Source organism: Opisthocomus hoazin, chromosome 9, assembly GCF_030867145.1.
Source record: "Opisthocomus hoazin isolate bOpiHoa1 chromosome 9, bOpiHoa1.hap1, whole genome shotgun sequence".
Taxonomy (NCBI): Eukaryota; Metazoa; Chordata; class Aves; order Opisthocomiformes; family Opisthocomidae; genus Opisthocomus; species Opisthocomus hoazin.
In genome coordinates this window covers 18,292,129-18,319,675 of record NC_134422.1, presented here as the reverse complement: position 1 = coordinate 18,319,675, position 27,547 = coordinate 18,292,129, and the positions used below count along the sequence as shown (strand labels likewise).

At 65.7% G+C, this 27,547-nt stretch overlaps 4 protein-coding genes across 6 annotated transcripts in view; 1 reads left to right on the top strand and 3 right to left on the bottom strand.

Annotated features, from left to right (window-relative positions):
• The window catches only part of USP37 (ubiquitin specific peptidase 37), a 38,795-nt gene extending 34,820 nt beyond the window's left edge, over positions 1 to 3,975 (top strand). For both annotated transcript variants that reach the window (XM_075430014.1, XM_075430013.1), the window contains exon 24: positions 445 to 3,975. In XM_075430014.1, coding sequence (XP_075286129.1) covers positions 445 to 532 — 88 coding nt within the window. In that variant the 3' untranslated portion in view covers positions 533 to 3,975. The remainder of the gene's footprint in view (positions 1 to 444) is intronic.
• A 695-nt stretch (positions 3,976 to 4,670) lies between these two features.
• On the bottom strand, positions 4,671 to 10,261 carry VIL1 (villin 1). 2 transcript variants are annotated; one of them, XM_009945296.2, is made up of 19 exons: positions 10,184 to 10,261; positions 9,885 to 9,959; positions 9,576 to 9,772; positions 9,182 to 9,290; positions 8,793 to 8,903; positions 8,499 to 8,701; positions 7,904 to 7,982; positions 7,683 to 7,781; positions 7,433 to 7,586; positions 7,218 to 7,318; positions 6,957 to 7,094; positions 6,647 to 6,805; positions 6,376 to 6,555; positions 6,121 to 6,266; positions 5,855 to 5,999; positions 5,371 to 5,559; positions 5,165 to 5,233; positions 4,865 to 5,002; positions 4,671 to 4,784 (listed from the first exon to the last, which is right to left on the bottom strand). In XM_009945296.2, the coding sequence occupies exons 1-19, from the start codon at positions 10,256 to 10,258 to the stop codon at positions 4,671 to 4,673; spliced, it is 2,481 nt and encodes an 826-aa protein (XP_009943598.2). In that variant the 5' UTR covers positions 10,259 to 10,261. The 2 variants fall into 2 exon arrangements, with proteins under 2 accessions (XP_009943598.2, XP_075286319.1); XM_075430204.1 differs by having other exon boundaries at positions 6,121 to 6,258; positions 6,386 to 6,555; positions 10,184 to 10,258.
• A 3,523-nt stretch (positions 10,262 to 13,784) lies between these two features.
• Positions 13,785 to 18,074, bottom strand: CTDSP1 (CTD small phosphatase 1). The gene is made up of 7 exons (XM_075430894.1): positions 17,959 to 18,074; positions 16,743 to 16,885; positions 16,438 to 16,539; positions 16,176 to 16,232; positions 15,653 to 15,745; positions 15,272 to 15,457; positions 13,785 to 15,183 (listed from the first exon to the last, which is right to left on the bottom strand). The coding sequence occupies exons 1-7, from the start codon at positions 18,023 to 18,025 to the stop codon at positions 15,055 to 15,057; spliced, it is 777 nt and encodes a 258-aa protein (XP_075287009.1). The 5' UTR covers positions 18,026 to 18,074; the 3' UTR covers positions 13,785 to 15,054.
• A 3,105-nt stretch (positions 18,075 to 21,179) lies between these two features.
• Positions 21,180 to 27,346, bottom strand: SLC11A1 (solute carrier family 11 member 1). Its single transcript, XM_075429730.1, is given in 16 exon segments — positions 21,180 to 21,386; positions 21,478 to 21,631; positions 22,059 to 22,132; positions 22,209 to 22,358; positions 22,868 to 22,891; positions 22,893 to 22,988; positions 23,168 to 23,257; positions 23,444 to 23,602; positions 23,747 to 23,902; positions 24,020 to 24,087; positions 24,187 to 24,257; positions 24,357 to 24,463; positions 25,284 to 25,403; positions 25,735 to 25,857; positions 26,590 to 26,723; positions 27,316 to 27,346. Coding segments are annotated over 16 exon segments (1,656 nt in total). The 5' UTR covers positions 27,335 to 27,346; the 3' UTR covers positions 21,180 to 21,275.
• Positions 27,347 to 27,547: the final 201 nt, after the last annotated feature.

Sequence of the window (27,547 nt, the reverse complement as noted above, 5' to 3'; positions counted from 1 at the left end):
TGTTTTTGCAGCCATAGTCATCCCAGGGCACGAGCAAGATGAGCTTTGTAGGTAGAAGTGATATCTTTTCAGGCACATAGAACTGAAGAAGGGTCTTTGTGCTTCGGTTTGTCCGCTTCTTCTGTCTTTACTGGTTGCTCTAGTAAAGGGTATGACTTTATCTACAGACTGTGTCTTGGGTTGCTTCTCATCCTTTTACCAGCCAGGACTTATTTTCACTGTTGTTACTGTTCTCTGAGGCTGACCTTATTCATTGCAATAAATAAAAAAAAAAGTGCTTTGGGATTCGAGGAGCCTTGCTTAGAGATGCCAGATAAGACACCTTTCTCTGCCAGGATCCGTGACACTTGAGTTTGTGGATTAAATCCAGTTGCTGATTCCCTCAGGGCTGTCTCGTGTGGGAGTTGTTGTACAGATGTTTCACTATTGGTCTTTTTGTCCTAGGGATATCTTCGATGAGTTACTAGAAACAGAAAAAAATGCACAGCCACTTAGCATGGAAGTCGGAAGATCGGTTCGTCAACCACTGTGAAGAGTAAAACACCTTGTCCTCCTGAGGAACAAGGAAGTTTCTGAACTCGTGCCAGACATGCAGGAGTAACAAACAGCTCAGGGCCAAAACAAGAGACAAAAGGTAGAAATACGGGACGCTCGGTTTGTTGAACCATCTGTGCAAGTCCTGGGCCCGAACCACGCGTTTAAACCTTGACATCCCAGAGCGATCCTCCTGTGGTGACGTTTTTTATTGGTCCTCAAAGAATTTTGTCAGCATGGAGCCTTAAAGAGTTGCATCAAGCCACAAGACTACAGCTGCTCGTAAACTGATTTAAAAAAAAAAAAAGTGCAAAAAGAGACTCGACTTTAAAAGCCCATTCACCTGTGAGACGTGAGTGGCGAAGATTTACATATCACTTGGCTTTCTCTTTTTTTTTTTTTTTTTTTTGTCTCCAAGAGCAATTTAAGCAATAGATTCTGTAACCTGGCGTGTGTTGTGTTAGTAATATTCACTGGAAACCCAGACCACGGAGTACGCTCGTGCCAGTCATCTCGCTAGCGGGCGTTTTGGAACCACTCAAGCTGATGCGTTTTGACATTCACGGGTTTGGAAGAGCTCCGCTGTTTACGTGCGGTTCCCGGAAACAAACTGTCGGTGCTGTGGGACGCATTGCGTACCTGGTGGCAGCTCTGTCGGGTTTTTCTACACCATTCGCTGTCATCCTCCTTTAGACGTGAGATTACATTTGTGATTTCTTTTGTTTTACAAGTTCTGTTATTTGGTTGCATTTTCTCCGTGAGGTGGTCGCGTCAGCACCGTTTGAGAGGAGAGATCGCTCTCTGGGCGTGCGGTTACGTTGCTTAGGGCCGCTCCGATGTAACTCCCGGGGCCGTGAGCTCCTGGAGCAGATGGGGAGCAGCAGCTGGAGGTGAGCAACAGCCACTTGGCATCTTCTGGGAGGGGAAGAGCGTTCCAGCGTCGCCCTTTCTGCGCAGGCCTGGGCCGTCGTGAAGCGGGGAGCGGTGGGAAAAGGCAGGGTCTGCAGAACAGCGCTTGGCACTGGAATTGCTCCGTGATTGAACCCTGGTCTTGCCTTGGTCTTCTCGTATCCCAGAGTGAGAGGGTTCTCGCTGCAGCTGAGCCTCTGTTCTCCTTTCCGAGGAGTGCAGAGAGTCCAAACTGTGAAACTGAAGCAGGTGGAAAGCTTTCAGGATGCCCGTGTTCAGCGGGAATGGGACATGGTTAGGAGGAAGTGTTGCGTTTTACTGGGTTTAGAGACACGATGCTTCTCTGACAGCTTGTTTCATCGGGGGGGGGAAGCCAAGTTACTTCATTTTTTCAGCACCTTCGTGCTTATTTAGCAGGGGCGGATGTTTCCTTTCACTGGCATTGACTCATTTCAGAGAAGTTGTTGCTGTTAAGCAGAGTAGTTGCTCTTGTTTTGGCCTCTAGTTCTGATTTTTGCAGCTTGAGTTTTACAGGTGAAATACTTCTTTTTAAGAAAAAGCAAAGCAAAAAAACCCACCTTTTTTTGCTGTCGAGGTAGTTTCTGGGTTTTTTTAACTATCGTTAGGAGTTTCTCAGGAATAAACCAGCTGAAGCCAAGCAGACAAACCCACCGATTCAGGAGACAGCAGCCCCCTCTGTGGTGGGCGCTCCCACCTGAGAGTTTATCCCAGCCGGCTGGCCAGGGAGCGCGGCCTCGGTGGCCTCTCCTCAGCTCTGCGCGGCGGCGAGCCACATCCCCCGGCCGAGCAGCCTGGGGACGCTGGCGTGGTGAGAAGGCGGACTGACGCTTCCAGTCTCCGTGGCGGGTGAGCCTTCTGGGCCCAGTCAGGGTGACAGCTTTCTGGTTTCCCAGCTAGCAGCGAGCGTTTGGTTGTAAACGTGACAGAGCGTTTATCTTGTCGGATGCAGCCCGAGTGGGTGTATATGTTAATTTATTACAAAGCATTATACTTTTCTCCTGTTGATACTGATTTTGGTAGAATTCTGGGCGATGGGAAGAACTGATCGCCCCTGCGAATGTGGTGAAGGGACTGCTCCATCCAGAGGGCAAATCTGTTTTCCCCAAGCGCATCCTACGCTAGTGCTGTAAATAACCGGTGTTCCTGTAGAACCAGAAGTCAGCTCTGCTTTTTTGGGTGGCGAGGTTGTTTTTGCAAGGTGCTGCACTCCAGTTAATTTATAATAAAAGCAAACATTGCCTGACTTTTCAGTGCACTAACTTTTGTTTAAAACCAGTTTTTGTTTGGATCAAGGTGCGAAAGCTGATGCTTGAAAACCACGTTCCTTGTTTTATGAAAAGTTCTCGTGTATTAATCTAGCCATGAAGAATCTGCAGACATCCATTAATTACTTTAAGCTCTTTTCTTTGGCGTACAGCAGCTCAGCTGCACCTTCACCCTGGCAGGAGAGGCTGCGGAGCCCCTTCCTTGCTGAAGCCAGGCTTCTCCCTGTGCGAGGGCAGCGTGGAGGAAGATGGGTGCGCAGCCCTCGAGGGCTGTGCTGCCCACCGGCTGTGACGTTCCCACTGCTCGCGCTGTCGCAGCGGCAGGCTCAGTAAGGTCGGCCCCTCGGGTGGGGTGCCCGTCCTGCGCTATGGCCGGGTGGAGAAGGTCACTTGCGGTCCCTGAACGCACGCGGGCTCTTCCTCAGGTGTAGAGTCACGGTTAAACATTTGCCTGCTCCTGAGTCAGCTTGTTTTAGTCCAAGTGTGATTCAGCACATGAACCCAAGGAACTCCCGTCGTGCCATTCCTGCCGCCCCTTCGTCGTCTGGCTGCGGTAATTTAGTCTTGGTTTACTCCCCTGCTCCGAGAGGTGCAAAGCCATTCGCGTCAGTGAACTGGAGCTTGTGTGCGCGGGTCCCTGGGGAGCCCTGGCCAGCGGGGCTGCACAAAGAGCCTTTGCAAAGCACCGGCTGGTTTCACGACGGCGCGGCAGCCCTGAGGCCGAAGCGAGGAGCTGGGCAGGAGGAGGAGCGGGGCTCTCTGACGCCTGTGGCCGCGGCATCGCCTTCCACCTCCCGTGTGGCGTGGATAACCATCGCCTGTGCATCTTCCTTCCCATCCCCCATCCCAAGGAAGGGCTGATGTCCAGCCCAGCGCTTCTGGCTGCAGTTCGCCCCGGCGTGGGTTTGGGGAGGGCAGGGAATAACTGATCTGCTTTGTTTTCTTTTTTAATGGAGCTAATTAGCCCTGTAATCACCCACCAAAGAGAGAAGAAGGGGTTCGAGACCCCAGGCAGCTGCTGTTCGCGGGGGGGTGGCTGCTGCCTGCACCCCGGCTTGCTGGTTCTTTACACTGTCGATGGGGAGCAGCACTTTTCTCTGTGTTTTAGCAGACCTGTTCCTCTCTATTCTTTACAGTTTTTGCTCTTGGGTTCCCCCCGCCCCTTTTTAAATGATGTGTAGATAGATTTTTTTTTTTTTTTCTTCTTCTTCTTTTTTGTGAAATTAAAACCTCTTTATTAACCCTGTCTTGGTTTGGGGTCTCATTTCCACGCTGCCTGGGCTGCTGCTGGTTGAATGCCGCAGACGATGGGCGCTGCGTGCCCGCCCCGTGTTTGGCGTTGGGACTTTGCTCGGCAACATCCCGTGTGCGTGTTCCTCACCCTCCTGGCACACACAAACCCCGACCCCCACCAGAGACGTGTCACCGCAGGGGAAGTCCCAGCCCGTCTCTGGGTCCCCGACAGCTCCCAGGCAGGAGGGAGATGCCCTCCTGGGACAAGGCCCAGTGGTCCCTGGTGTCCATCCGCAGAGGATCCATCATGTCAGCCCGGGGCTTGTGGCTTTCACCTTTGGCACCACATGTGTTTGCCGAGGTTCACGCGATAACGGAGGGAGCGGCTCCAGCTGTACACCAGACCTTTACCCCCGCGCTGCAGCCGCCGGGGTGCAATGGGGGAGCCCGGGGGGTGGGTGGGCAGCTTGTGTGTCACCCCAAAGCACGGGGCGGGGGGGGGGGCGTGAAGACGCTGAGGGTCCTTCCCTGCTCTGCCTCCGTGCCTGGTCAAGACCCGTGTCCTCCTGCCCACCATCTCTTTGCCAAACAAGCCCCATAACTGGGCTGAGGCCAGGGGTCAGGGGGAAGACGCAGCCCAGCTCTCCAAATATATTTTATTTAGTAAAAATAACGAGCTGGGGTTGTCCCCATCCCCAGGCTACTGCCCTAGAAGAGTCCTTTGTCCTTCTTGAGTTTCTGTTGTTTCCACAAGGGCAGGTTGCCGAAGGCGGAGCGGCTCATGCCAAAAACAGCCTGGAAGTCCTTGTCGGAGAGGTGGCACTGGGGGAGGAGAGAGGAGGCTGAGCTAAAGCTGGGGGGCTTCCCCCTGCCCCCCCAGCAGCCCCCTGGCCTGGGCTCACCTCCTTCCTGCTGGGATCCACGCCCCGCGGCAGGTCCTCAGCTGCGGTGTTCACCAGCACATCCAGGGGGAAGGTCTCCAGTTTGTCGGGGGTGAGGATGGTGGTGGTGGTGAAGACCTCTTGCTTGGAGGTGAGCATCTGGATGGAGGGGAGACAGGGACACATCAGGGGCTGCCCCAGGGAGGGAGGCACCAGGCTGGCTCCAGCTGTCCCTACACCAGAGGACCTGTCCTTGCAGCTCCTCGTGCCACCTGCTGAGGGGATGGTCCCCAGCCACGCCTTCCTCCCTGTGGCACTTACTGAGGTGAGCTGCCCGAGGCTGCTCTCGTCCCCCAGCTCGGCTTTCAGCGCCTCGTAGGATTTCTTGTCCTGGGGAGGGGACAAAAGCACTCAGCCCCTTGGCATGGGCAGGGATCAGGCAGACCGCCGCCCACACCTGGAGATGCTGGCTGGGGCCACATCCAGACTTGGTCCCTGTGGCCTTTCCAGCCCCCTCCATGACTCACATCCCAGCTGAGAGGGTCCCAGGCCAGGAACCAGCCGGTGAAGGTGGGGGGCTCGTGACCCTGCTTCACCACGATGATGGGGGTGTCGAGGTCACGCCCGCTGGGGTGGCTCCGCAGGTACTCCTGCGCCATCACCGCCGCCGCCTCCTTCTCTGACTCGTTAGCGCCTTTCCCGATCCAGAAGAAAACCTGCAATGGGGTCACCATGTCCACCACTGGGGTGGGATGGGGCCCTCTGGGGCCATGCCTGACCCGTGGTTGGGGGCATGCAAGATCTGTCCAGGGGAAAGGGCACGAGGAGTCCATCCTCAGCCATCCCTGAAGCAAGGGGGCTGGAAAAAAAAACCACCATGGGGCCAGGGACATGGGGAGGTTTCAGACTCTCATCCCACCACGTCTGTCTGCCGGGGGTCCTCCATCCCCCCTCTGGGGACATCAGCTTGTGGGATCAAAGGCGTCCCCCACTCCGTGCCCCCCAGCTCACCTGGTCCCAGGCATCCAGCAGGTAAACATCATTCTCCTCCAGGTCGTCCTGTGTGAAGTCTACAATCTCTGTGGCCAGGAAGGTGCCTGTCTTGTTGGAGCACTCAAAGAGTCGGGGAGACACAGAGGAGTTCTCTTCCTGGAGCCTGGTGGGGAGCAACATGGCGGTGGTGGTGGGAATGGGGCTCACCCTGCTCAGGGACTGGTGGTTCATCACACTCCTGAGGGCAGGCAGGGACAAGGGACCCATGGGCACAGAGCTGGTACCTCTTGCTGTTGGCATACTGGGACTTGCCCCCCAGGGCCATCCAGAACTCAGGTGGCTCCTGTCCCTCTGCAATCACTGGCTTCTCCGCCTTGGATATGATGTCAGCCACCGTCTTGCCCATCTCGCGCTCATCCCCACTGCAGCCCTGCAGAGCAAGTGTAGCTGCTCCATCCCTGGCCCCGGCCAAGGAGGAGGAGGTGGAGACTTTCCTCTTGGGGGTGGCAGCACCCACCCCGGTGCCCAGCGGTACCCACCTTCCCATACCAGAGGTAGCAGCAGTTGGGGGTCTTGAGCACGAAGACATCGTTGGAGTTGAGGGAGGAGGCACGGACAGCCACCTCAAAGGCCTTGGTGTTGTACTCGTTGGTGCCATGGACATGGAAGAGGCGATTGGCGGGCGTGGGCTCCTTGCTGCCTGCCCGGGAGGTGCCACCCTAGGGGGGGGACAGGGACAGGAGGTCACCACCAGCGCCACAGGCTCTCCTGCCTGGCCACACCCCCCCTCCCCCACAGCCCCGCACTCACCATGTACACCACCATCTTGCCCTTGAAGATGGCCATCAAGTGGGCTGGCTCCTTGCCCATGGTCACACGGACCTGCACGGGCTCGTTGTTGTACTTCTGATCCAGGATGACGGCTTGGTAGGCAGAGGCAGCCAGCTCATCCGTGCTGGCTTGGCGGCCCTGAGCAGGGCAGAGCAGGGCTCAGCTCCCTTTTCCCTCTTGGGAACCCCCATGCCTTTCCCATGAGGTCATACACAGGGCTAGAGCCACCTCGGTCCAGGGAGATGCCCCTGTCCCCCACCTACGGATCAGTAACCTGGGGAGGTCTCACCTGCCAGAGGTAGATGATACGGTTCACCTTGGGTCCCACAAAGTAGGTGTAGAGGATCAGGTAACAGTCCCCACCATAGAAATGGCCCAACCACCGCTTCTCCACAGGCACCAGCTCCCGGTCCTCCACACGCCAGACCTGGTAGGACAGGGACAGAGACATGCTGCTGCCAGGGCTGGCACATCACACAACCCCACAGCATCCCCTGGCACAGCCTGGGGTTCCCTGAGAGGGTCCCACATCCTGCCCCAGTCACCCTACCTCCACCTCCCCGGATCCATCATCCACCATCTTCTGCTGGGCGGCCACCTGGGGCTTGGCGTGCAGCGTGGTGGCATCAAACTTCACCTGCTCCACCTTGGCTGCGGGGAAGGGCGGGGGGTTGAGTCACGTCCTGCCAGGTGTGGAGGTCCCCACAGCCCCCCCCCCTCATACCAGTCCAGGGGGGTCCTGCAGCATCGGAGGGGAACACTCACCCACTTTGCCCATGGTGTGCGTCTTGCCCAACCCGCTGGTCTGATTGGGGACAGTCCATTTTTGGAAGAGCTGCCTGAAGACAGTAGATTCCGACCCATCATTCTCTGTCTCCACACTGGTGCTGGCCGGGTAGTTCTTGGCTTTGATGAAGGCCTGGAGGGATTCGGACTCAGAGCATGGGCATGGGGTGTCTGGCACCCCAGGGAGCAGCCAGGCTCTCCCACAGCTGACCCCTAACCCAGCACCCACCAGCGCCCTGCTCATCGCCTGCTGCTTCTCCTCTTTGTTGGCATTCTTGCCCTTCCACACGAAGATCTTGAGACCTGCTTGATCAAGGATGTAGCAGTCCTTGGAGGGGGGACAACAGCAGAAATTAGGACTTTGGGCAGCTTTGCCCACCAAATTGGCTTTTGAAGGGTTAAACCTGCCAAGGAAATTGGGCACCCCCAAGCATTCCATGGGTGACACACCTCATGCAGGAGCATGTCTTGAGTCAGGGGCCGAATTGCCACCTCCTGCATGACCAGGTTCCCGCTGGCATTGGAGACGCTGGCAGGTAAAAAGAGAGAAGGAGGGGTTAGAAATGGGGCTGGAAAACCCCATCCCCACCTTGCAGTGGCAAAGTTGAGTTGGGGGTGTCACCTCCCCATCCCCTTCTCCACCCTGATCACCGCAGAGGTGGTACCCAGGGATCATCTCGTCCTGCCATGGTGGCCAGCTGGTTTGCAGCTCGCCCTGCTGTGCATCAGGGCCGTATCCAGCCCTCACAGCACAAGTGGCCATGACAAGGGGCATCAGATGTGATGGGGCCACTCAGGGACACTGCCACCACATCTAAAGGTCATGCTTGCACGAGCATCTCTCCTCTGAGTACCAACCCTGTTGGCAGCAGGGGTTCCCCTTGCTCCAACAGCACCCAGAGGACCTGTCCTCACCCCTGTGGTGGCCTTGACCCCCTCTTGGTGGCTGTCTATGGGGACAGAAGTTGTAGGACATATCAGAGATGGGTGGTCCTGCTGGACCCCACAAGATGCCCTCATGGGCAAACCACCCCTGGCAACTCACTGGTAGAGCTTGAGGGCGGAGTTGAGCTTCTGGTCCACTTTGTCGTCAGACATGGCTGCCTTGATGACCTTCTTCTCACCCAGCACGTGCGTGAGGACCTGCATGAGCCCCGGCGAGGCACCCTCGTCCTCACCATCCACTACGCCCACCTTGGCACGGCCCCCACGCTCCCGGTCCCGGATGTCCTTGGCCAGGGTCATCGCCTACACCCGGGGAGAAGGGGTCAGCCCGGATCGGGGGGGTGGCCCGTCACCCCCTTCCTCTGGGGGGGAGCTTGGGACCCCCTGGCCGTACCTTCAACCTCTCATTGCGGTTGCTCTCAGGGCCATTCCACTGGATGATGAGCTGGCCCAGGTCCAGCAGGAACACGTCACCCTGGTTGAAGCTTTTCCAGCTCATCTCCACCTGCAGCGGGACAGGATTGGGGGGACATCAAGCAGCAGGATGCCTGGGTCCCCCCAGCTCAGTGCAGGTGCCTCCAGCCTGAATTCCTCTTCCCTGCTCCAAGAGAAGATTTTTGGGGTAAGGTGGCCCCTGGGGCATGGTGGCACAGCCCTTCACACCTGTTCCATCCCCTGCCTGAGGGCATCTGTGTCTGGGTGGACGCTGGCCTGATCCTGTCCCCAAACAGTGTCTCTACATAAAGGTCGGTGACCAGGGACCCCCCACACCCCATAACTCACCTCTCCTGCCACCACGATCTTCTTGCCCTTCACGTGCAGCAGACGTTGGACATTGTAGGCGTTCGTCTCCACATGGTTCATGCCTGAGGCCACCCCACCCTTCTTATAGCTGGGGAGGGACGGACACGGTGTCAGCCCTGTGTCCCCCCTTCTTGCTCCAGCAGGGTCCCCCTCCCACTTTTGTGCACAGGGAGGTGTCTAGGGACCCCTCACCCACCTACTTGGGTGATGGATGGAGCAAGACCAACTCCAGATCCTCCTCCTGTCTCCCCCACCCTACTGGGAGAGGGCTGTTCTCATCCCCACTGGGGATGTCAATGGGGGAGGACATGCAGAGGACCCCTCCCCACCATCACCCACTGTGGGAGCACTTCCCCAGGGGTGTCCAACGTACATAAGTCCCTGCTTGAAGTAGGCACGGAAGGTCTCGCTCTCGTTGCCCTGGACCTCGCGGTGCTGCACAGCCACCGTGCCCAGGTGGTCGTCCATCTGGGTGGTGTAGATGGCGGCCGCCCCCTGCTCGTCCTGGCTTGACTCCTTGCCCAGCCAGTAGTGGATGTTGTAGCTGAAGCTGCTCCCAGTCTTGCGTGTCTGTGGGACACCAGTCCGCGCTAGAAGAGTCCCCGTGTCCCCAGGCCACCCTGACCAGTGACATCCCTCCCTGCACCCCAGCGACCCATCCCTGGTCCCCAGGCCACCCTACCGACAGCAGGACATAGCAATCCCCCTCGTAGAAGTTGCCGTAGCTGTTGGTGGGCACTGGCACCATCTCCATGCTCTGCAGAAGGAAGGGAGACATCAGCCCTGGGGGGGACAGCCCACCCCAGCCCTGTGCACCGCGCTGCCCCCAGCTCCAAAACCTGGGCGGGTTTAACCCTGGGTGCTGCACTAAGACCCCCAGACCCAGGCACTGAGGACACAGAGGTGGGGGGGTCTTCCCTCCCGCAGCCCCCCCAAACAGATGGGTGATGGGTGCCCAGGTGATGGGTGCCCCATCCCTACCTCGATTCGCCATATCTGGATGCCCGGCGTGGTCTTGTTGAGGGTCCTGCTGACTTTGCTGCTGAGCTCCACCATGGTGACAGGTGCTGCAGGAACGGGGACCTGCCAGGGCATCGACAACACCCTCTTTGATGACACACCGTGTCATTAAGCGCTGGGACAGAGCCAGCCTGCTGTGCCATCTGCTGCCCTGCCCGGTCTCCAGCCGGCCAGGCCATAAACCCCCAGTCCAGAGCTGCACGGGGCAAGGGGACCCCCGGCACCCTGGTGCCCGGGCATGGGACAGGCTGCACGGGGCGTCCCCAGCGCAGCAGCCACAGCCGGGTGACACCGCTGCACAGCGGCCTGCTCCTCGCCAGTGCCAGCAGGAACCGGTCCTCCGCAGCCCGGCACGACACGGCTTGGCACGACACGGCACGGCTGCTGCTGGTGGCCTTGCACGCAGACGTTCCTGCACACACACGCGTGCAAGCACACTCTGACAACTTCAGCCCCCCTCCCCCCCCCCCCAGACCCCACCGCCGGGTCCATGCCCCCCAGGTGGGCACAGCCCGGCCCCGCAGGAGTGCTGAGTGTGCCAGGGCTCGGTCCTGGTGCTGCCAAGGCTTCCCACAGCCATCCCTGCCAGGGGGTCAGGTGGCTGGCACTGGGTGAAGCCCCCCATGTGCCCTGGCAGGGGGCTGGCAGGGAGAGCCAGCGGTGCCCAGCAGAGAGGTCTCTGCTCCCTGGCCCCACAAAACCCACTGTGCTGCCCCAAAAAGCACCCACATCCCACCCTTCGGACCCCGGGGCTGATGTGCCCCCCAGCGCAGCCCCGAGGTGGGGCACGGGTGAACCCCTAAACCCACCGTCCCTAGGCCACCCCGCTGTGAGGAGCGGCGGTGGCTGTGAGGCGTGCTGCCCACCCCGCCATGCCCACCCTCCAGCCCCCCACCCCAACCCCTCACCTTCCCCGCAGAGCTGGGCACAGGTGAGCACACCTAGGCAAAGTGCTCAGGTGCCAGCACCCAGCAGACCTTTGTCCCCTCCTGTCCCAGCCTACGTTCACCATATAAGGGCAGGAGTCAAGGTCTCCACAGCCCTCCGAGGCTTCTCGGCACCTGAGGAGCCCCGTTACTCATAGGGTGATTGCCCCCCTCCAGGTGCCACTGCAGCCCGGGGCAACCCTGGGCACCCTGCCCACGGGACTGCTGTGCCCAGGGTGGTACCTGCTGCCCTTCCCGGGCTTGCTCCCCCCTTGGCCCTCGAGCCCGTGATGATGGGCTTCTGGATGCCTGCCCACCTGCCAAAAGGTTCCCCACAGTGAGAGCAGTGGGCTGAGCCAGGCTAGGAGGGGTGCCAGCCACAGACCTGGAGCTGCCCTGATGCCACGGGGATGGGCTCTGCCACTACGCTCCACTCCCCAGTCCCCAAAACCCCCAAACCCTCACAGCCACGGAGCACTAAGCCCGTGGCAATGGGGTTTTTTGGTGCCTCCTCCCCTCAAAAAAACATTCCCCAAAGTAGGAGCAATAGGCTGATGCCACAGGCCTGGGCTACGCTGCTGCCCTCCGCTCCCCCAGTCCCGTGGCGATGGGCTTTTTGGTGCCACCAGCAATGCAGCATCTTCTCCCCGGGGCGTCCCCTTCCCACCCCACGCGTCCTCGTGTCCCAGTTCCTACCCGGCACATCACTTCCCTGTCCGTGGGACTGTCCCCAGGCTGTGCCACCCCGCAGCAGGAGGTCAGATCCCTGCTCGCTACCCGATGGGTTTTGCCTCCTTGCGTTGGGGTGGGGGTCTCTGCAGCCCCAGCCTTGAGGATGGGAAAGGGGTCCACGGATGGGCCTGGGGTTTGGGGGCACGGGACAGGGCCCTGTCCCGTGCCCCCAAACCCCAGCCCCAATGGGTGGCACCTGATGATGCTGCTGGTGTTGGCAGAGAGGGGACTGGATCCTGCCCACTGGCTCCCAGCCCCGAAGGCGGTTTTGGGGGACAACCAGGGGGTACACAAAGCTGGGGGGGGGGGGGGGGGGGGGGGGGGAGATCACAGCAGCAGGCAGGCCCCCGGGCTCCCCTTCCTGCTCTTATCTCTTCCCCAGCCCCGAAGGATTGGCACAGCGTTATCTGGTCCGCCCTGCTGAGCCAGCAGCCCGGCCACCAGCGCCGCAGGCATCCCGCACCCTGGCTGTCACCGTGGCGCCAGGCCTGGGCTGCGGTGAGCCCCGAGTCCTGCCTCCACCTCACGCCCACCCAAAGACCCCCGAAGTGATGGCAGCGGTCTGAACCAGCCCGGGTGGGTTGTCAGCCACAAATAAGGGGGTGCTCTGATGCCACGGGGATGGGCTCTGCCGCTGCCCTCTGCTCCCCCGGGCCCCTCAACCCTCCTAACCATGCCACCCAGCTCCCACCCCCCGCACCCCACGCCACTGTCCCCCGTGGGACCCCTACCTGGGCGCAGAGCCCGCAGCGGGGGTGCGGGGCCGAGTTTTGGGTGGGCTGTGACACCCAGGTGTCCGCTCTCCGCTCAGCGACCGAGTCCCCGGGCTGAGCCCGCCGGTGTGGCACAGGGGTGCGGGACCCCACGCCACCCCCCCCTCGGGGCTCACCCCCTCCCCGGGCCCCCTAGCTGGGGCCACTAATGAACTCAGCAATTAGTGCAGCCATCAGGGAGGACAGGGACTTCGTTAATGAGGAGGCACGGGGCCAATGAGGGCACGGCGGGGGGGGCAGCTAAGAGAGACCCCCCCCCAGCACCCCACTGCCTGCATGTTGGCCGCAGGCTGCCCGAGGGGGGGGGGTCACAAGTCCCCCCCAGTCACCCCCAGTCCGAGCAGAGGCGTCTGACGCTTTATTTGGAGGAAACTGAGGAAGGGAACACTTGTGACCAACCTCCAGTAAGCCCCAAAGCCCGGGGGAGGGCACAGCCCACGTGGTAAAGTCACCCCCCCTCTTGTGGGGGGTACCCATCCCCGTGGCGCCCGTGGTTGGGTGGGGGTGCCAGGGCGGGTGGGGCGAGGGCTGCCCTGGAGCTTGACGGTGTCCCCTCGGCACCGGGCAAGGGGTGACCCCCCCCCCCGACCTGCAGCATCCCCCCAGGGGGATTTCGGGGATCCCGGGTGCTCTCTGCCCCCCCCACTGTGCACCCCCACTAGTGACACACTCGCACAGACGCATGACTCCCCTTTCTCAGATGGTTCGACAGCTTTAATCACTTGAAGGCACTTGGATCTGGTCCCCCAGCCCTCCCCAGTCCCCCCAATGCCTCCTGTGCCCCCCCCCCCCGGACCTCCCAAGGGTGCCCGGCCTGGGGGGTGCGCAGCACCCATGGGTGCTTGCTGGGCAGCGGGCTTCGCTGGTGCTGTTTGACTTGTCTAACGTAAAGTGCTGAGTTCAACCCCCTCGCAGGAGCAGGATCAGACCCTGGGCAGGCACGGGTCTGGGGGGGGACCGGTGTGCCGCAGCATCCTCCATCTCACCCCCCCGGCCGCGGGGCAGGGGTGCGGGCAGGCCTGGGGGGACCCTCTCCTGCCCCCAGCACCCAGAGCTGGGAGAAGGGCAGTGCCGGCAAGGAGCCGGCCAGACAGCACCGCAGAGCTAAGGCCCCTGCATCCCCCCTCCCCCCGAAAATACTGCCCCCCCCTCTGGCACAGCGGTAAAAAGGCACGCCTAATTTTTTGGGGAAACCGTTGCTTTTCCCCCTAAAAAGACACGAGACATTGTCCATTCTGTGACGTTAAAAAAGGCCTGGCTGAGCTCAGCGCCCCCCCCAGTCCCCTCCCTGAGAGCCCCCAGCCCCTCACGGCTGGCGGACACCCTGGCACAAGCCCAACCCCACGGGGGTCAGGGTAACCCCAGGCTGCAGGGAGGGGGGGCCTGCTGTGCCCCCCACCCCCGCCCCAGCTGGGGGCCAAGGCCGGGTTAAGGCTGGGGGGGGCACACTAAGGCTGGCATTGGGGGTCCCTCCCCCTGGGAGCCGCAGCCTTCGGTGAAGCTGCAGAGGGATGGGGAGGGGGTGCGTGGCCCCCCCCATGAGGGAGGGGACCCCCCCCGTTGGTGACTGGAGTGGCTCCCACTGACACAGTGTAACTGGAAGGGGGGAGGCCACCAGATTCCCCCCCCATGGGAAGAAATCGAGGTTGGGGGGGGCGTTAAGAGCCCCCCCCCCAGGCACACCCCTTGCAGAGCTGGGGGGGGGAGCACAGAGACATGGCGTCCCAAGGCACATGGGGAGAGTTTGCAGCCAGGGGCTCAGCCCTGAGGCCAGGCTGCCCCCCAAAACACGCCCCCTGGGCGGGGGGCAGCAGAAGGCACGGGGGGGGGGGGGGGACATGCCCCCCCCGAGGTGATCAGCTGCACCAAGGGCAGAGTTACGGGTACAGTGGTGGCCCCATGCACCAAGTCCAATAAGACCCCTCCCCATTTCTGGGGGGAGTAAGGGGTTAACCCTTCCCATGTCCCCCGCAGGCAGGGGGCCGAGGGCCGCCAGCCCCCCCAGCAGGCAGAGCCCAGATGGGGGGGGTCCAGTCCCCCCCAAGGCAGTGGAAAGCAGCAGCTGCTGACCCCCCCCCTCCCCCCTTGGGGGGACACGGAGGGGAAAAGGACCTGAGAACCGTTTCGGGGAGGGGGGGGCGCAGGGCGGGTGGGGGGGACGGGGAGGACAGGAACACCCCCCCCCCCCCCAACAGGTCTCCTCCAGGGTCAACCACGGCCCCCCCTCCTCCACTGGAAGGGGGACACCCATCTCCCCGGCGGGGGCACCCCCACCTCCCACCACCAGCGGGCAGGGAGGGCACCGGTGCCCACCGGGGCTGGGGAGGACGATATGGGGGGGGGCATGCCAGGACCCCCAGCCTGAAACGAGGTGCCCCCCGCTGTGGGGTGGGGGGGGCCACTAGCTGTTAGTCCGCTGCTTCTTGAGCACTGCGTACACGTCCTCCACCTTGCTGAGCCTCTCAAAGAAGGGCAGCAGGTCCAGCAGCTCCGTGTCGGCCATGTTATCGAACCACGAGGCCACCGGCACCTGCGGGCAGCGCAGCGGCTGAGGGGGGGTCCCCGCCGCCCCCCGCCACCCCCAGCCTCACCCCGGGGCGGGGAGGGGGGGTACGTACGGCGTTATCGGGGTGGAAGATGTAGGATGCGGGCGAGTTGTCGACGATGATGATGCGGCGCAGGTCGCGGCCGAGGCGGCTCAGGTCCTTGACGTAGTTGCCGCGGTGGAAGACGCAGGACTCCCGGAAGAGCCGCGCCCGGAAAGCCCCCCATTTATCCAGCAGGTCGGCCACGGGGTCCGCGTACTGCGGGAGGGGGACCGGGGGTCACCGGGCCATGCCGCGCCCGCCCCACGGCGACGACAGCGCGGTGCCAGCTCGCCCCGTGCCTCAGTTTCCCCATCCCGCGCCTCGGAGGGGCACTGCCCGCACGCCAGGGACGAGGAGGCAGCGGACCCCCCGGGAAGGGGTGCGCGGCGGCAGGGGGGGGCCGGCACCCACCTTGGCCAGGCTGGCGGTGAAGAGCACGCACTCGAAGAGCTCGCCCATGCGCTGCAGGAACTCGTCCACGTGCGGCCGCTTCAGCACGTACACCTGCGGGCACGGGGCAGGGGGCTGCGCGCCGCGGGCACTGGCGACCCGGACCCCCGCCACCGGCACACCACCCCCCTCCAGGGGGACACCCGCGTCCCCAGGCCCACCCAGCAGCTGGGGGGTGCCACGGGGCGAAGCGTCTGGCCGGCTCCAGAGCCAAGTAACCGAGAACAGGCTGACTGCCCAGACCACAGCCTATCCTGGATTACTTGAACCCGGGGCCGGCCGCTGTGGGAGGGCACCGTGCCACGCCCCCCCTCCCCCCTTCGCCCCCCCACCCGCTGGGAAGAGGGGCACCCACCGCTCCGGCACCCCGATGCCCCCCGACCGCCCCTCCGTAGCACTGGGTCAGCTCCTGGTCGGTCACCGAGGAGGGGGCAGGGGGGGCCGTGCCCCCCCCCCCGCCAGGCACCCCCCCCCCCGCCGTTACCTGGTGCATGATGCCGTCGATCTCCACGGGAATGATGAAGTCGGCGTTGTTCACCGGCTGGGGGGGGGCACGGCAGGGTCAGTGCTGGGTGGGCACCCTCTGCCCGCCCCGCACCCGCTGCCCACCCCAGGGATGCCCCATCGAGGTGCGGGGCTGCCATGCCAGGTATCACCTGGGGGAGAGGGGTGGGAGGGGGCAGAGCAGGCGGGGAGGAGAATCGGGGTGTGTAGGGTGGCGGGGGGGCGTCCGGGGTGTCCCCCACCTTGAAGGAGCTGTGCACCAGCGTCTCGTCCAGGTCGATGACCACGCAGAGCTTGCTGGCGTCCTGTGGCTTGATCTCGGGCAGGAGGTGTCTGACGGCAGCCTGCGGCGAGGGGGGGGGGGGGTACAGCAAACCAGGGGGTCGGCGGGGGGCACCCCCACCCCTCCCGCCCACCCAGAGGGGGCACAGGGCGGGGGAGCACCCCTTTCGCCCCCCCACCCTGGCATTAGGGGGAGCGCTGGGGCTGGGCAGTCCCCCCCGCCGCGATGCCAGGCTGGGGGCTCGGGGGGGGTGCCGGGGGGTACCTTGGGCAGGGCCCCGTTCTCCTCCACCAGCAGCGGGGCGCCGGGGGGGCCGGCGCAGGGCTCCCCCTCATCGCGGCACAGGCAGCAGAACAGCGACTGGAGGATGCTGCGGCTCCGCGGCTTCTTGGCGGGGGCTGGGGTACCTGGGGGGGTGGGGGGGAGCAAAATGGGGGGTAGGGGGGTGAGGGGACAGGGGCACCCCCGGGGTGTGTGTGTCCCCCCATCGCGGGGCGGGTGAGCCGGGGACACGGGAGGTGCCGGGGGGGGGGGGCTCCCCCCGAGCCGCCCACGCCCCTATCGACCGCCGGCAGCCGCCCGGCTGCCCTTCCCCCCCCCCTTCCCCTCCCGCCCCACGGACCCCTCGCCCCACCCGTGCGCCCCCCCCCCACGCGTCCGAGACCCCACATCGGGTCCTGTCCCTTGGGGGGGGGAGGGTGCGGGGCCGCTGCCCCTGCGCGAGGGGCGCAGACCCACGCGGGTGGGTGGCCCTGTGGGCGGGGCCTCGCTGGGGGAGGCGGGGCTTGCGGCCTCTTTTCCCCCGCCCCCAGCCTGGGCCCCCCCCTCCCATTGGCCAGGTCGAGCGTACCGGAGGCGAGGGACCAATCAGAACGGAGCGCCCGCCCCTGGGCGCCGTTCCCGCAGCCCCCATTGGCGCATCGAGGGGAAACTGAGGCAGGGGGGCAGCTCCTGCCCGCAGCCCCTTCCCCACCGCTCCCGCGGGCCGGGGCCTGCCCCTCGTCCGGGCCGGGACCCGCCGCTCCCCCCCGGCAGCCGGGCCGGGGGCTCCCCGCTGGGGACAAGCCCCCTCCCCCCCCAGCTCGCCTCGGCCCGGGGAGCCGGCGGGGAAGGGGGGGGAGCGCAGGGGCCGAGGCACCAGGCTCTGCCCGGGCTCCCGCTCCCCCGCCGCGGTTCCCCCGCCGGGCTCCAGAGGAAGCGGCGCAGACGCGCCGAGCGCGCCCCGAGCACCCCCGCGGGGTCCGGTTTTGGGGGGGGGGGGCCACGATCCCCGCTCCCCCCGAGCCCCGGCTCCCCCCGCGCCTCCAGCCCCGGGGCAGCGCGACGCGCCGGGCTGAGACCGCCCGCAGCTCATCACATCCCCCGCGACCAGCCTCCCCCCCCCCCCCCCCCCCCCCCCCCCGCTGCGGGCAGACCTCGGGGACCTCCCCCCGCTCCCGCACCGGGGAGGGCGACCCCCCCCATCCTCCCCCCGCGTTACCTTTCTCTTGCAGCGCGGCGCTCCCCTCCTCCCTGCTGACCTGGGCGATGATGGACTGGTGCTCCATGGGCGCCGGGGAGGGGGGGGGGCAGGGGGCGGCCCCCCCCGGCGCGGCCCCCCGGGGGGGGGGGGGGGGAGGCGGGGCGGGGTCCGGCGGCGGCGCGGGAGCGGCGGGCGCGGGAGCGGCGGCGCGGAGGAAACTTTGTTACAACATGGAGTTTCCTCCGCCCGGGCTGGGGCTGCAAACATGGAACCCGGGCGCGGTTTCAAGGAACCCCTTAAAAGGGCAACGGCGGGGAGGTGGAGGGGTGGGGGGGGTCCGGGTGTCCCCCCCACTCCCCCCGCCTCCCCGCACCCGCCCCGCCTCCCCCCGAGCCCAGCCGGGAGCGGGGGTGCAGAGGGTGGCGGGTTGCTTTGGTGTTTTTTTTTGGGGGGGGGAAGGATCCCCGCGTGCGGCGTGGTCCCCGCCACCCCTTGGGATCCCCCACGCCCCCCCACCGACTCAGGGATGATGGAGGGAGGGCGGCCCTGCTGTCACCCCCCCATCCAGTTCCCGAGGAAGAAGGGAAGCCCCCCCCCCCGCCTGCAAGCCGTGTGAAGACCCCCTCCCCGTGCTGGGCATCCCCTGCGGCAAAGTCCCCCGGACTCGGTAGCTCCAGGCTGCGCTGGGGGGTCCCCGTCCCACCCCGGGGACCCCGTTCCCCATTGCAGGGGCAGCGTGTGGGGCAACGGGTGCTGGGGGCTGCACCGATAGCCGCCTGCTTGTTTCTTCCCTCTTTTCCCTGAAATTCCCTCATTATTTGGGGAAATTATGTATCTATATATCAATAACGCATATAATTTCCTCCCCTCCTGCTTTCGGGGGAAGCAGGGCTGTTTCCAGGCGCTCAGCGAGAAGCACCTTTACCAGGAGCTTGAAGATGCAACAACCCCCTCGCGAAAACTCGTGTCGTCCCCCCCCACCCGGCACTGGCACCCCCCTCCAACCCCAGCCCCTTCCCCGGGGCCAGAGCAGGTGGGAAAATTCCCCATCGGAGCTTGTTTGGGGTCTTTCCACCTCTGCCGGCTGTGATTTGGGGACTTCAGGAGCTGGGATCGTCCCTTCTGGCCCCGGAGAGGGGGGTGGGGGGGACCAGGGGCAGCGGCGAGGCAGCGATGCCCACGGCGGCACCGCCTGGGAGCCCCCCCCCCGCGGAGCTAAGCCGTCCCCGTACGGCGGGAGCAGCCCCTGGGGAGCGGGGCTGGGAGGGGACTCGTCTCCCCCCGGAGGGAGCCCCGGCGGGGACCGGGCTGTGGCCGGGAACCGAGACCCCCCCGGCCCGTCCCGCTGCCTCTTCCGCCGGTGCGCGGCCGCCGTGCCTCAGTTTCCCCGAACCCCTCGCAGCGCTGCTCCCCCTCCCCGCCCGGCGGGAGGAGGAGGAGGAAGAGGAGGAAGAAAGAGGCCGTGCTTCCTCCCCGCTCTATTTCGGGCTGACCCTCGCTGCTCCTTCGGCCCAGGGGCAGCCGGGCTGGGTGCCTGGTGGCCCCGGTGGGCTGCCCGGCCCGGGGACGGCTGTGGAAACCACACACTGTCCCCCCCAACGACCCCTGGACCACCGCCGACCCCTGCTCTTCCCTCCCCGGCGCGCAGGCAGCAGCCCGAGCTCAGCCAGGCCCCTGCTTATCCTCTAATTAACGTTAATTAAGGTGATCTCCAGGCCGGCCTCCCGCAGCGGCAGTCGGAGCATCGCTTCCCAGAGCAGTCCGGGGATCCCGGGAGCTCAGCGCGATGCCGTCCCCATCCCGGGGCTGGGGGACGGGCTGGCGTCGTGGGGCTTGCGGGGGGGTACGAGGACCTCGCCCTGCGCCCCCAGCCCAGCAGCAGGCGGCCCGGGGGGTGCCCTGGGCTGGGGGTCCCGGCCGGAGAAGGGTGATCCCCGCAAGCACAGCCCTCGGGACCCCTCCCCCCCGCTCCCCAGAACAGCCGTGGGACCGGTCCCTGCAACCCGCAGACGCCAGCACCCGCCACCCCACGCCCGCTGGGGGCGACCCCGAGGTCCCCCGGCCCCCCCAGCCCTGTGACCCCGGGCCGGGGATGCCTCTTGCGGGCGCAGTAGCGGGGGGAGGGGGGAACGATCCCAGCTTCCGCGGCTCAGAGCCGGTGGCAGCCCCGATGGGGAGGGGGATGGGGGGGGGACACCCCGCCTTTCGGTGGGCCCACCGCTCCGGCTCCGTCTTCAAGCAGCCCGAGGCCGGGCCAACGCGGAGGCGGGGGGGGAGGCACCGCCCCAAACCCGGCCGGCATCGCCCTTTTAAGGAAGGGGAAATTCTTCACATAAACAAGCGCGGCCCCCGGCAGCGGGGGGGGGGGTCCCCCTTCCCGGGGGGGGGGGGGGGGGGGGTGGCGGCGGCGACCGGGGCAGGGGTCTAGCCCCCCCACATTCCCCCCTCTCTACCCCCAGCCGGGCTGATTTGGGAAGGGGGATTTTGGGGTGGGGGGGGTGGGGGCGCTGGGGAGAGGGGGGGAGCCTTGAAACAGCCAGGGAGCGTCTCGCAAGTGCGGGCCGCGGCGGGGGGCGAAGCGCGGCAGGACCCCCCCACCCGCGGTGCGGGGCCGGGGGGGGGGGGCGACGGCCGCCCCGGGGAGGGCCCGAGCGGCCCCGCATCCGCATCCGGCGGGGCCGTCGGGCGGGAAACGGGGCATCCGGGGCGGGGAGGGCACCGTGGCCCCGCACCTCCCCACTCCCCCCGGGGGAATGCAAAGGGTTGGGGCGCTGCCCTCCGTCCCGCACCCCCACCCCCCAGCCTGGGGCGAGGGGTCCGACCCGGGGTACAGGGAGGCCGTGGGGGTCCCCTCCCCGCCAAGGGCGCGCAGCAGCAGCGAGGCTGAGGCCGGGTTACAAACACGCCATTTATCAGCCCCCCCCCCCGTTTAGGATCCCCGTGGGGCTTCGGCCGGTGCCGCCAGCCCCGGGCGAGGGCTGGTTAGCGGTCCCGGGAGGTGATTAGCGGTCCCGGGCGGTAATTAGCGGTCCCGGGGGCCGGCGGTTCCCGCCGCTAATGAGGAGCGGAGGTCTCCGGGGCGGCTCGTTCGCTGGAGCCGCTGTGCCGAGGGTTGGGGGCACCTCCCGCTGCCCCCCCATCCCCCCTGCGTCCAGCCTGGACCAGCACCCCTGAACTGGGCTCTAAAGACTTGGGGGGGAAGGTCCGCCCGGCTGTTAACCCCTTCCTTGCTGGGTGCATCTCTGGCCAGAACATCGTTCCCGGGCTCGGCGCGGCGTCGAATCGGTGCCCGGTGCGGGGGGGCTGTGCTGGGCAGCAAGGGGGGACGGGGTCCGTCACTGGGTCCCTGCCAGCGCCGGCGAGTCGAGAGAGACCCCGAAGCTGAACCGGCTGTGGTGACCCCGGGCCAGGAACCGGGCTCCGTGCGCGATGCTGCACGTCCAGATCTGGGGAGGGGGGCAAGGATGGCAGGTGGATGGGCACCCACGGGTGATGCTGTCCCCCGCCCGCCGCCCCTTCCCGCGGTGCCAGCCCTACCAGGTAGGCGACGAAGGCCACGTAGGCGGCCAGCAACAGGCCCAGGGGGATGTGGTACCCCAGGCCCCGCAGCGTGGGCAGAAAGTCCACCACGAAGTAGACGTTGATGGCGCAGACCAGCCCCGTGATGAGGGTCATCAGCACCTTCCCGGGGCTGCGGGCAGGGGAGCAGGCGTCAGCGCCGGGGCAGAGCCCCCACCCCGTGTGGCACTGGGCACAGCGGGCTGGGGGATCTGTGGTTGCAGGTGAGCGAGACCTCAGTGGGGACATCTCTGCGCCCCGTGGCCATACGACACCCCCACGATGGGGCTCTGGGGGTGGGCTTTGGCCAGGCTGGCAGTGGCAGGATGATGCTGAGGACTCAGGGGTGCCCAGGGAGGGGGCGGACGTGGCATTGGGATGAGGATGGTGACGGGGTCTGTCCCACTCTGGCTGCCCTGGGCAGGTGGGAATGAACATGCCCCCCCCCCTTCCCCCCCAATGCCCCTGTGGTTTAGGGTGCAGGGTGGGCCGAACGGAGGGTGCCTGCAGCCGGGGCACCCTGCTCTGCCCCCGTGTTGCCCCCCAGCCCTGGCACTCACAGGCTGTTGGTGAAGTCCTGCATGAGCGGGCGCAGGCTGGTGAAGGTGAGGACGGGCAGGACGGCGAAGGGCAGCTGGGAGGAGAGCAGGGTGAGGGGGGCACGGCTGCCCGGCTGGGCTGTTGGAGACAGGCGGTGCCCGCCACCTTACCAGGATGCTCTGCAGGACGTTGAGCAGGTCGTTCATGCCCGTGAGGTGGCTGACGTCCTTGAAGGCAGCCACGAAAACGGTGGGCAGGATGGCGAAGGAGTGGGTGAAGAGCACCCGGGCGAAGCGGGACCAGCGGAGCTGCAGGAAGCCCTGGGGACACGGCGAAACCTGCGCCCTCGCCCCCGCTGTGCCTGCGGCGGGGTGGCCCCCCCCAAACCCTGGCTCGGAGGGACGTGGGGGGCATCCACCCCCTCCTTGGTGCCAGGGTGGTGAGTGGGCCCTTGCAGGGCTGCTGGGCCCCGCTAGATGTCATCTCTAGCTCGTCAAGTAAATGAGCTCATTAGCGGAACACTGCATGGAGCACCCACAGGGTGCCTCTCGGAGGGGGTGTCAGAGGGGGCAGGGGTGGCCGTGCAGCGGCAGTGGGTGGGCACTGTCCCCATCCCACCTCCTGGGGACCCTGGTGCCAGCAAGCGGCCGCCCACCGGGTGGGCAATGCCCCATGCTCAGCTCCCTGTGGGCACTGGGGGGCAATTAACTCTGCCAAATACCCCTGGCGGGGTGCCCATAGGACCCCCCACCCAGAACCCACCCGTGATTCCCCCCCTTCCCCCCAGCTGCTCCCCGTGGGGGCGTGGGCCGGCGTCTCCATCGCTCACCTCCATGACGAACTGCCCCGCGTAGGGTCCCGGTCATGGTGGAGCTCTGCCCCGCTGCCAGGATCCCGATGGCCCAGATGTACAGCGCCGCAGCCCCGAAATAGCAGCCCAGGATGACACCCTGTGTGGGCATGAGCCCGTGGGGACCCCACAGAGTCCCCCTCCCCAGCCACCCCCGTCAGGTCCCGGTCTCCCAGCAGGGTCCTGGCAGCCCCAAGACCCAGGGGTCAGTGGGGGGGGGACCATTATGCCCCCCAAATGGGTATGGGTGCCTGCTGGGCACAGCCCCGGGCCGCTCACCCCCTGGTAGATATCCACAGCCACCGTCTCGTTGTTGGCAGGGAAGATGCCAGCGTAGCGGCTGACGCTGCTGTTGACGCACTTGTTGTGCTGCAAGGCACAGCGGGCATGAGTGTGACAGCCACCCGGCAGCCCCCACGGACACGGGGGGGTGAGGGACCCCCCCACACCACGTCTCGGGGGATGAGGGCACCCACTCTCTGAGGGACGCTCGCCCTGCCCATCTCCACGGCCGGGCACAGCCGTCCCCTCCCCGTGGCATGGGGGGACACTCACCACGTCCACATTTCGCTGCCGGTAGAAAGCCTCGCCGAAGACGGCCATGACGAAGAGGTTGATGAGGAAGGAGACGAAAAGGGCCAGGCAGGACTCGGTCAGGAAGTACGTGTTGGCCTCCCGCACCTCCTCCTTCTTGGACCGGTCAATCGCCCGTGTCTGGGCGCAGCGGGTGGCATGGGGGGCCACGGGGTCAGGCGAGCACCCTCCGTACCGCAGCCGGGACTGACTGGTCCCCACCAAGTGTCCCCGGAGACACCCAGGGTGGCCCATGGCAGTGGGGTGGCAGTGCCTTGGTCTCACCTTGACCAAGGAGGAGTGGAGGAAGATGTTGTGGGGCATAATGATGGCGCCGACGATGCCCACGGCCTGGAGCAGCTCCTCTCGCCCGCAGCCCGGGCAGTAGGGCAGGAAAATGCCCTTCAGCACCTCCACCTGCCCCGGCCTCACCACCACGTACTGGGGACCAGTGGCAATGGGCACTGTGAGCTGGCATCCCCCGCCAGCGGGGACACCTCGCGGGGTCCCCTGCCAGTGCCCTGCAGGGAAAGGGGTGTCCCCAGCTCCCCCCTTCACCTCGTAGCCGAAGGTCAGGGCCATGATGGTGATGAGGAGGCCGAAGAAAGCCTCCAGTTTGCGGAGCCCTAGAGGGATTGAGAACCGGGGTGGGACAGGGTGGGGGACACCGGTGCCACGTCAGCACCAGGGCAAGTGTTCCCCCTGTCCCCCCCCCCGGCACTCACCGTACTTGTCAAGGAAGAGGAAGAAGAGGGTGTCCACGATGGTGATGAGGACCCCACCCCAGAGGGGGATGCTGCGGGATGGCGAGGGGAGGGTGTTGGCCGTGTGCCCCTCAGCAGAGCAGGGCCACGGGGGGGGGGGGGGCTGGGGGGGTCCCCAGGGGGTGGCTCACCGGCCGGCCGAGAGCAGGCTGAAGGCGATGGCCGTCCCGATCACCTCCTGCATGTCGGAGCCGATGATGGCGATCTCGATCATGAGCCAGAGCAGCACGCGGGGCACCTGGAGGGACCGGGGCCAGTGCACAGTGGGGTCCCCGAGCCCACAGCCAGGCTTGGCCCCGGGGCAAGCAGGCACAGCCTCCGGGGTGGAGATGCCTGTCCCCATCCCCAGGCTGCGGCAGGACACCCAGAGCAGCGCGGGGGACCCTGGGAGGCACCCCCCCCCCCCAGCCTCTCCCACGACTTAATCTCGGGGTGCAGGATGGATCCTGAAATCCCAGGCTGTCCGTCCCCCCCCCGTCCCTGCCCCAGTGGGAGCTGAGGACAGGACCCAGCTGTCTGGATACGATGCTCCTGGGGGTGCTGGGGCAGAGGGACACAGGCCGGCCCTCCTTCTGGGGACCCATCAGCTAACATCTCACCGCTTGTTCCCTCCCATCGGGATGCTGCAGCCTAGATGGGACCCCCACCTCTGCCCCCCCTTTGCCGTGTGACCCCCCCGAACCACCCCAGTTCCCCCCGCCAACGCGCCCCGGCCCCAGCTCGCCCTGCGTCTCGGCTGCGTGTCCCTGCCACCACGCCTGGGCTCACCCCCCCCGGGGGACGCGCTCACGTCCCCAGATCAGACCAGGACACTAAGGCATCTGCTCCCCCCCACCGTGTCCCCGTACCCGAGGGGTGTGTGAGCGCTAGATGGGGGGCACTGGGGCTTGGAGGGCGGGGGGAGCCCCTGGGAGAGGAGGGGCTCTCGCAGCATCTTCCCGCTCCTCTCTACCCCCCTGAAGAGTCCTGCCTGCCCAGCCCCTGCCAGGACCACCACCAGCCTAAGCATGGGGTCCCCCCCAGGCTGTGACCCCCGGGACCCCCCCGTGGCTGCTCACCTTGGGGTAATAGAGGTAGCAAATCTCGCCCAGGTCCTTGCCCGTCACGACGCCCAGCCGGATGGCCAGGCGCTGGCACAGCAGCCCCAGCACCGTGGCCCACAGCAGCACCCACAGCAGCTGGGGGGGCAGGAGGGGGGTGGGGGGCAGCAGGGGCCGGGCACCGGGCAGGATCCGGCCACCCGGGGCTCCCAGCGAGGTTACCAGCCAGCCCGGGAACACGGGGCAGAAGCAGCCCGGCGGGGTGGAGGTTGTCCCCAGCCCAGGCAGAGCGGTGGGCCTCCCGCACCCTGGGTGCCCTCCCCCAGCGCCAAGGGCCCCCCCGCGCCCTTCCTGCTCCCCGGGCTGGGGAAGCTGGCTTGCCATGGGGCTGGGTGGCCGTTGGCACGGGAGAAGTTACGAAACCCGGCTTCTTCCTGACCCTGGGGCCCGGGGGGGGCCCAGGGCTCACCTTGAACCCTGCCACCGCCCCGCACTGCAGGTCCGACTCCACGTTGCCCGGGTCCAGGTAGGCGATGCTCATGAGGAAGCCGGGACCGGTGAAAGCCCAGAGTTTCCTAAAGCTGAAACCGGGCTGGGGCGAGGCAGCAGGTCAGTGCCGGGCGCCCCTGTTCAGAACCAGTGTCTCCCAGCCGCACTCCCAGTCCCCTCCGGCCCATTGCTGGGAAGCCCTGTGCTGCCCACACAGCTGCGTTTCGCACAAGGGGGACATTTCTCCCCCCTGTTTTGGGGAGGGAACCGCTGCCCCCCCAGCGCCTCTCCCTGAGCAGCAGTGCCGGGGGGCAATGAGCCCCCCATCCCACTAGGGCACAGGTTGGACGGTGATTTGCAGGCGGGTCCTGGGGCTGTCAGGCACCATTGGTTGCACCCCGTGGGATCCCACTACTGAGCCCTGCTTTTACCATCCCTACTGGCAGGAGAACCCCCATCCCCTCCCCACGGGACCAGCCGGGGGGCTGGCAGGGCGCAGGCAGCCTGGGGGACCCCCACTGGGCTGGGCACGGGTGGCCCAGGACAGGTTGCCCGGGAGGTGCATGAGCAGCGGGGAGATCCCTGCAGCTGGATGGCACCTCTCCCCATGCCTCAGTTTCCCCATCTGGAAAGCTTTAAATGTGGAAATGTTCAGCCCGGGGCTGTGATTTGCCTGAGCGCGGCTGGGGACACTGAGGTCTCAGGGGCATGTCCCAGGCACGTGTTCCCCCCCACCATGAGGTGGCCCTATGCCCCCCCCCCAGCTCCCTGCGGTACCGGCCCCCCTGCCCCATCTCTGCCCACCCTCAGGAGGTCCCAGCCCGGCAGCACCTACCCCGCCGCCCTTGGGGATGCTGATGAGTTCGTCCAGGTAGGTCTGAGCCCGGGTGTCAGGGTGCTGCGGGGGCACGGGGCTCCCGCCAGTGCCGTAAGTCTGGGCTTGGCCCCGATTCAGCGACCCGGTGAGGCCTGGGGAGAGGGGTGAGGAAGAGGAGGCGGGGAGGTGGCAGCCCACCGGGGGACGAGGACACTGGTGGGCTGGCAGCCCTGGTACCGGCTGCCCCCAGTCCCACCTGCCCCTGCCCGGTGAGCCCCAGGAGGGATGAACCCCAATTTTCCAGGGGGGCCATGAGGGTGGCCACATGGGGGTTGTCGGTGGCTACCCAAAGGGGTTGGATTCCAGCTCAGGTGTCCCTAAAAACACCCAGTCCCAGCCCAGTCCTCACCAGTCCAAGAGCATTTCTGTGCGGGAGGGACAGGAGGGGACCCTGCCCCCGGTCCCGCTGCTGGGTGGGCACAGAGTGCAGACAAGAGACCGGTGCTGGTCCCAATCCCACCCCCCAGCCCACCCATGTCCTGGGAGCACGGGTGAATCACGGGTGGACTTGGGGGAAGAGACAACAGGGCAGGTGGAGAAGCCAGGACAGGCTGGGGGGGGAATGGTGCCCACTGCGGGGGGGGGGGGGGGGGGAGGGAGGAAATCCAGGGGTCCTGGGGCAGAGGGAAGGGGTGCTAGGGGAGGAAAGGGGGTGTGGGGGGACCCAAGTGCCATGGGGCTCACCTGGCTCTAGCGATGCCATGGCTGGGCCCGATCCAGATGTGCTCCTGGGGACGCCTGATCTCGACACTGGGTGCAATGCCAGCCACCCAGCTTTTAAAGAACGTCCCCCCCCCCCCCCCAGTTGCCCCCCCCGAGGAGAGGAGGAGGAGGAAGTGCTGACCTGGACTTGGGAAAGGGGCCCTGCCTGAAGGGGGGGGGGGGGTTGGTGCTATGAATGCGCTCGGTCTCAGTT

What these genes read in the sequence shown, in the direction of transcription:
- VIL1 (XM_009945296.2), bottom strand. Translation starts at nt 10,258, where the DNA reads ATGGTGGAGCTCAGCAGCAAAGTCAGCAGGACCCTCAACAAGACCACG. An exon ending in ATTGCTATGTCCTGCTGTCG is followed by an intron (nt 9,773 to 9,884) that starts GTAGGGTGGCCT and finishes GGTGTCCCACAG; the next exon opens with ACACGCAAGACTGGGAGCAG. An exon ending in AAGACATGCTCCTGCATGAG is followed by an intron (nt 7,782 to 7,903) that starts GTGTGTCACCCA and finishes CCCCCCTCCAAG; the next exon opens with GACTGCTACATCCTTGATCA.
- CTDSP1 (XM_075430894.1), bottom strand. Translation starts at nt 18,025, where the DNA reads ATGGAGCACCAGTCCATCATCGCCCAGGTCAGCAGGGAGGAGGGGAGC. An exon ending in TCGACGGCATCATGCACCAG is followed by an intron (nt 15,746 to 16,175) that starts GTAACGGCGGGG and finishes CCGTGCCCGCAG; the next exon opens with GTGTACGTGCTGAAGCGGCC. An exon ending in TCTTCCACCCCGATAACGCC is followed by an intron (nt 15,184 to 15,271) that starts GTACGTACCCCC and finishes CGCTGCCCGCAG; the next exon opens with GTGCCGGTGGCCTCGTGGTT.